The sequence below is a fragment of the Electrophorus electricus genome, chromosome 9, assembly GCF_013358815.1.
Source record: "Electrophorus electricus isolate fEleEle1 chromosome 9, fEleEle1.pri, whole genome shotgun sequence".
In the NCBI taxonomy this organism is placed as follows: Eukaryota; Metazoa; Chordata; class Actinopteri; order Gymnotiformes; family Gymnotidae; genus Electrophorus; species Electrophorus electricus.
This window is the reverse complement of record NC_049543.1, coordinates 24,122,017-24,129,516: the sequence shown is the minus strand read 5'-3', so window position 1 is coordinate 24,129,516 and position 7,500 is coordinate 24,122,017. Positions and strand designations below refer to the sequence as shown.

The window sequence follows — 7,500 nt, the reverse complement described above, 5'->3', positions numbered from 1 at the left end:
CAAAAAAAAAAAAAAAACCCACACAGCATATATTTATGATCGTATACTGTATGAACTGGGACTAGGATATGGTGGGACCAAATTTGTATATCATCTCTACATGAAATGTTGTTTAATATTTATCACAGAAAGAAAAAGAAAAACAATTAATTCTGCTCCCATACCCCTGAGCTCAGTCTGGACCCGTGAGATACAGTGGCCTGGTCTATAAGGTACATCAGAAGGACTTTCAGAAGGATAAGTCCACCACATGTCCAAGCGTCCTGTTCAAGGCAGACGAGGTGTCAGGAAACACAATGAAAGACAGCCGAAGAGTCAGCCACCTCCGGTACCAAACCAACCTCCCCTGGGCTCAGAGTTCAAAGCAGCTCATGATTTGGATTTCCACTCCAGGACCTCTAGCACTGAGAAACTCTCAAGACAGACCGACGCAGGATCTGCCACTTATTAATGCCACACGTGCCAAAATTTGCACATTTCTGCTATTCTGCTATAGCAACTCGGGGGTCAATTCAACAGGAGCTGTGAGATTCTCTGCAAACAGAGAGTAATGATTCATACTCCAAACATCCCTGCTGAGAAGAGCTTAAAAATCACCAATCATGAGCCTGCCAATAACATTTGTGAGTTTATAATGGTGGAATATAATGGAAGTAGAAGTTTAAATAACCAGATATACAACTTAGACTTTGAATATACAGTATAACCAGATACACAACTTGGACCACATACCCATTTTCACATTTATACGTATCCAGGGAAGAAATCATTATTCTAGTACGCCTGAATTAACAGATTCATCACCATCAAACTCTAATCTAATATAATCGAAGGATACTATTAAGTTACATTTTCTTCCAAACGAACGTGCTATGCAGGGTTGTGCAATTTTACCATTCTAAGCATCAGTAGACCCAAACAACTCTGTAATGGTTTAACATCCCTGTCTTCTCATAGCTTGTTGAGCAACTTAATGAAAGATGCATAGCTCAGAACTTTTCAGGAGAAGAAGCATTCAACAGACAAGACCAACCCTCCCGTTGCTGTCAGATGGATGGGACAACCTTCCAGTCCAGCACCTGTAGAAGCCATGTTCTAGTTCCATTTTTTCACATTACCTGTCACATTTATCCAAAGCAACTACCAATTCTGTCTGAACACAGCTTGAGTAATTGATGATTAAGGGCCTTGCTAACAGAGGCAATTTGGCAGTGGTGGGACTTGAATTGGCAACTGATTAGTACCTTAACCACTGAGCTACCCTATATAGTCTGAATCTCTGAGCCATCCCTGACATTAGCTACTGCATGCATTCAGCTAGCACACTGCTAAGCTAGCAGAAACACCAGGCGGGAATCCTTGTGACACACTGTCCAACAAAACCCTGCCAATTTAAGATCAGTCAGAGTCTCTCTGGCAGTACCATCCATTACGATGTCACAGCCCCACCGGAGCCCAGAAGGTCTGCTAACACAGAGCAGCCATGCTAACTTTTCTTCCCCGCTCACCACATGACATACCGAGAGAGAGATGTCAGTTAATCAAAGGCGCAGGACACCGCGGTTAACAAGCTAATGTTGCAGAAAGCATTATAGGGAGAGTAATAGGATATTGATTAAGCATATCCCAAGTAAACAGAATACTCCCCTAATTAATAATGCGAATAATTTCCTACACACTTCCACCTCCCCGTTTGGTTTATGTTTATTGGCTGAGCATTAGTTCAGTTTGCAGGGCGAATGAAGATGGATAGTATATATGTTCATAATATCCCTCTCCCAAGACTTATCTCAGCACAGCAAAAAGGCCTAAGGTGTACAACACAGACATGATTGCTTAGCGAAAGAAGGGAGGGAGTGGTGTGGGGTGGGGTGGGGTGGGGTGGAGGTGGGGGGTGGACCATGAACCTGAGAGTTGTGGAGAGGCTTATTACTGCTCCCTAGAACCCGGAGAACGCTGACCAGACTGCCAGTTCCACCCGGCGGGGTTCTCGCTAGGACCAGAGGAGCAGAGAGCATGCCAGGCTCTGTCCCACGACTGGCTCTGGTGTATCGCTGAGTCACCGCACTCCCACACACACAATTCGGTTTCATTAACTCTACGACGGCAAGGATTTTCAGCAGGTGAGTTCAATTTATTCTGCCTCTGTTATGTGCCCTGAGGACCCCCCCTCCCACCCCCCCACCACCACAAAAACAAAACAAAAAAACACACACCACCTCCACCATCATTTAATTTCATACAAGATCACAAAGAATTGTTTTCTTTCAACCTAAAATGTGTTCAAATAAAAAGCAGCATTCTGGAAGGAACACTCTTCGGTGAAATGACCAAATTAGCCAGCGATGACATTTCAGATCCTCGGCTGAACTGTTCAAGACACTTCATCTGTGTTTCTTCATTTCCCACATGTCTTCAGAGCAGTGGGACTGACACTGCCAAAACTCCTGAACACTGGCAACAGTAAAACCCTGAACACTGCCACATCATGCCATTACAGGACACAGGGTCTGTAGCTGATGCTGCACACACTCATTACAGCTACAGGAACGGAGAGATGGATCACATGCGGATGGACATTTACATTTAGCTGACACTTTTATCCAAAGCAACTTACAAGTATGACTGAGTACAACTTAAGTAATCAAGGATTAAGGGCCTTGCTCAAGGGCCCAACAGTAGCAACCTAGCAGGGGTGGGACGTGAAGTGGCAATCTTCTGATTAGTAGTCAATTACCTTAACCACTGAGCTACCACTGCCACACTGTCCTTAGCTTCTTTTCACAGTGCTCCATCAAACAGCCATCCCTCTAGCAATCTATTTAAGATGTTATGACAACCATACATGAACCATGCAAACTGTTTAATCCAGCATAATTCACTCTCCTAATGTATACCTGTGAATGTTCTAATATCACTAATCTTATTTTTAGTAATGCTAGCAAATAAACTTTTTCTAAACTACATAAATAAATTGTCCTTAATGTCCTTTTCTAAATGTATGCTATGTCTCTTGCTCTCTCTCTCTCTCACTCACACACACACACACACACACACACACACACACACACACACACACACACACACACACTGCGTCCACTTGCAGTTCACATCAACGGCACAAAAGAGCACCGTCTTTTTTCTAAAGCCATTCATCTCTTCTCCCACCTACAGGACGTCTCATTCTGTAAAACAGTGCCGTGTTCATCTTCAGACTTTACTTAGCCTACATAAACACTCCCGTACTCTCGTTTCCTCAGTTAGGCGCTGACTTTTGTGGCGGAGGCTCAAGCAAGGTTCCTCCAGACTAGACTATACCCTGCTCAGTCAAAGATCTACAATAAATATGAATTAAATTGAACGGTCCAATCTCTGGACGTCTGTAATCAAGGCCTGCCAACACAGACCAGGGTAAAGGAACATGCTTTTTCACTACTTGCATTTGTAGGTTTAACGTGCCACGTTGATTAACGGTGGTCGTTTTAATGTCGGCAACCACTTTTATGAAGATGTTCGAATGATCATTAAATGACACTGAAATGTGAAAATCCCACATACAGCTCCCTGAGCAGGTTTAAATGTTAAATCAATTAGCTTTCTGTAGGCACTATCCACTGACATCTGTCACTAATTATCACCTATTCATGCAGTGAGCAGAGTGCTACAGGTGTGTTTGGGGGTAACGTTGTAGAGTACGAGCCATGGACATGACAGACTTAAGTCATCAGTAATCCAGGCACACATTGTACCATGGGCAGTGTTAACAGAGCAGCGACGAGGTTCGCAGGATAGCATGAGCTAGTGTGACACACTCTCTCTTCCTCTGTCTTGCTCGCTCGCGCTCTCTCTCTCTTGCTCTCTGTCTCTCTCTCTCCACCACGTGATTAATTGCATTCTGAGCACTAGAGGTGGCTGACGGTAAAAGTTATGGCCGACTAACACGCACAGGCTAGCTTCATGAGCAGGGAGCTTCACACCTCATTGTCCTTAAAAATGAATCGGATTGAAAATGCCAAACCGCGGGGGGGGGGTTCACAAACACCTCAGCAGAGTGTTTATGTAACAAAGACTAAGTGGCTACGGATGATATCTGTATTCCGACCGGACGACGGAGCGTCTATCGGCTGTGAGAAACAAGGCCAGATGCGCGGCTCTACAAACTGAAGATGTAGCAGGATCGTGGCTTTTTGGTTTTGTTTTTTTATTTTGCTCCTTCTCCCAGACCTCATCAGTGGGTGAGGGAGTCGGGAGGGAACCCCTGCCACGCTAATCCGCCTCACCCGCGGCGGCGAGCAGGCCGCGCCGTGGCCGTTGTCTGCCCGTTTCTCCACCACGGTCTCGTCTCGCGGAGTGGTTGGGGTTGGCACGGACGGCAGCACGGTGCAGACCGCGGAGGCTGAATGCGACGTGTAGTGGCAGAGCGCTGTGAGGGACGTGGGTGAAGATGAGAAAGAATCGTCACCGTTTTCACTCTCGTGCGTGAGGTTGCAACACATCCACACCACGGGGAGCGAGGAGTGTCTGTGGCGCACTCAGTCATTAACAAGCTGCGTAACAGTCGTCAAACAGGACTAAAGCAACAGCAAAAAAGGGAGAGAGAAAAACAGATAGATAGCTCGCTTCACTTCATTAGAGAGAGCCGGGGTCGGGAGGGAGGGGGAAACAGAGAGAGAGAGCGAGAGAGAGAGAGAGAGAGAGAGAGAGAGAGAGAGAGAGAGTGAGAGAGAGAGAGAGAGAGAGAGAGAGAGTGAGAGAGAGAGAGAGAGAGAGAGAGAGAGAGCGAGAGAGAGAGAGAGAGAGAGCGAGAGAGAGAGAGAGAGAGAGAGAGAGCGAGAGAGAGAGAGAGAGAGAGAGAGAGCGAGAGAGAGAGAGACAGAGAGAGAGAGAGAGAGAGAGAGAGAGCTTATTTAGCCGTGTGCTTCGTTTAAGCCCTAGTGAAAACCCAGCCCCCCTTTTCAATATGAAAATGTCTGTGACACTGAAAAATCAAGGAAAAGGAAGACTGATATACAGTGAAAGAGAACGGAGGGAATAGAGCGAGAAAGAGAGAGCAGGATAGCAGGAGGAGGCAGTGGAGGAGTGGAGTGAGCGAGCGAGCGGTCGAGAGAGAGAGAGCGCGAGCGAGAGCTGGGCTCGGCTGAATTGTGAGTGGCTTACGACACTCAGTGAGCAGAAGGTGTTTCTGCATGCACTGGCAGTGCTCTAGTCTGCTGCAAGGGCTCTAACTCCTCTCTCTCTCTCTCTCTCTCTCTCTCTCTCTCTCTCTCTCTCTCTCTCTCTCTCTCTCTCTCTCTCTCTCTCTCTCTCCCTCCCTCCCTCCCTCCCTCTCTCCCTCTCTCTCTCTCTGTCTCTCCTCCCCGCACCACCAGTCCTGCCTTTCATCCTCTCTGTCTCAGCGTCTCCGCTCAGCAACAGCCTCGTGAGTCCACAGGAGACGAGCATCACCCAAAGGCGAGCTCCCTGGAACCCGGGCTCCTAGCGGCACGCCGGAATATCGGGGAAGAAACGGGGAAAAAAAGGAGGAGAGAAAAGACAAGGAGAAAGAAAAAAGAGGGAGAAAAGGAGCAACAAAAAAACAAAAAAACAAAGCAGGCAGGGGTCGGCGGGAGCCGTCTGCCGGGAGCTCGACCAGCCGGACTGCTGGATACAAACAGCGCGGGTCAGTGGCAGATTCCTGTGACGGACGTTAATTCGTGCCGACAGTTCAAAAGAGTCTTCGGCACGAAAAGACAAAAAGAGAGAGCGAGAGAGAGAGAGAGAGAGAGAGAGAGAGAGAGAGAGAGAGACAACAAGAAACAAGAGTTTCGTTGAAATTTCCCCCCCTTCGTGAGCACCCCGTGTGTGTGTGTGTGTGTGTGTAAGATTCTTTCCGAGGTTTTTTTTTCTCCTTTTTTAACCCCCCTCCCTCCCTCCCTCCCTCCCTCTCTGCTTCGCCTCCCCCCCCCCCACGCGCTCAGTGCAGCGACCACTGCGGAGGTGCCGGGATCAGGCTGAGCGCAGATCGCGCACGCAGTCCCGGCAGCCGGCGTTTCCGTCGAGCCTGCTCAATGCCGCTTGGATCCCTCCCTCGGTCGGGCTCTTTCACGCGAGGAGAACTAAGACATTGTACGGCTGCCAGGATCTGGGGCCGCTGAAAGGCGAGGGGGGGGCTGAATTTCTGCCACACTGGGATCTTTTTCAGATTCTCACACAATTATTGCCAGCACAAAGGGAGGCGCTGAATAGAGGGGTGTCCGCCTCTGGAAAGGGTGAGTAGGAATCCTTTCATATGAGATTGGTTTTGCAAGAACAGCTTTTATTTTCACTCCTCACCCCCCCCCTCCCCAAACCATCACCACGACAACCACCTATGCTTTCGCTCCCTGACGTCTAACATGAGCAGAGTGTCTTGCCGTTCCTCCCTTTTCAGAGTCGCTTTTCCTGTGATGTTGGATTCTCTTTCCCTTTAAGTAACGAACCATCATCAACCGAACTGTTTTTAAAAAAAAGAACGCAAACACAATGACACAATCCTGAGTACTTTTTTTTTTTTTTTTTTTTTTTTTTTTTTTTTCCGACCTGAGGGAATTACAAATCATGGCGTCTGAAACGAGACGAATGTAAATGATTGGATGAACTTTTCCTCCGCCACGCTGTGGGATATTCATGCTAATGGATTTCCTCCTGATTGGTCTGTACTTGAAGTGGCCCCTCCGGAAGTCCCCTGGGTTGATACTGTGCTCTCTGGGCATCCTGTTGAGAATGGCCCCCCTGGTGGGGGGGAGCTGTCCGCGCCTGTGCCGCTGTGATGGCAGGCTGGCGTACTGCGAGGGGCTCAACCTGACCGACGTGCCCCGCAATGTGAGTAGCGCCACGGGCCTGTCCCTGCGGGAGAACAACATCTCCGAGCTGAGGGAGGGCCAGTTCTCGGGCCTCCAGCAGCTCACCTGGCTCTACCTGGACCACAACAACATTGAGCTCGTGGAGGAGAGCGCCTTCGAGAAGCTGCGCAGGATCAAGGAGCTTGACCTGAGCACCAATCGGATAGAGAACCTGTCCAACGGCACCTTCCGGCCTCTGCCCAACCTGCGCGTATTGGATTTATCCTACAACCGGCTACAGTCGCTGGAGCCCGACCTGTTCCACGGCCTTAGGAAGCTTACCAATTTGCATTTGCGCTACAACGCGCTGAAGTTCGTGCCTGTGCGCATCTTCCAGGACTGCAGGAGCATGCAGTTCCTGGATCTGGGCTACAACCAGCTGCAGAGCCTGGCGCGGAACTCCTTCGCTGGGCTCTTCAAACTGAGCGAGTTGCACCTGGAGCACAACGAGCTGGTGAAGGTGAACCTGGCCCACTTCCCACGACTGATCTCCCTGCGCACGCTCTACATGCGAGGCAACAGGGCCTCCGTGGTGGTCAACACGCTGGACTGGACCTGGCACTTCCTGGAGAAGATCGACTTCTCGGGCAACGAGATCCAGCACATCGAGCCGCATGTCTTCGAGAGCGTGCCCAACCTG

At 49.0% G+C, this 7,500-nt stretch overlaps 2 protein-coding genes across 4 annotated transcripts in view; one reads left to right on the top strand and one right to left on the bottom strand.

Annotated features, from left to right (window-relative positions):
• Nucleotides 1-7,500, bottom strand: part of ctnna2 (catenin (cadherin-associated protein), alpha 2) — a 307,160-nt gene that overhangs the window by 81,512 nt on the left and 218,148 nt on the right. The gene's annotated exons all lie outside the window — the stretch shown is intronic.
• lrrtm1 (leucine rich repeat transmembrane neuronal 1) overlaps nucleotides 5,955-7,500 on the top strand; it is a 2,867-nt gene continuing 1,321 nt past the window's right edge. Inside the window, exons 1-2 of the mRNA XM_035529731.1 lie at nucleotides 5,955-6,248; nucleotides 6,410-7,500. The exon at nucleotides 6,410-7,500 is cut by the window's right edge and continues 1,321 nt beyond it. Of these exons, the coding sequence (XP_035385624.1) occupies nucleotides 6,646-7,500 (855 nt within the window). The 5' untranslated portion in view covers nucleotides 5,955-6,248; nucleotides 6,410-6,645. The remainder of the gene's footprint in view (nucleotides 6,249-6,409) is intronic.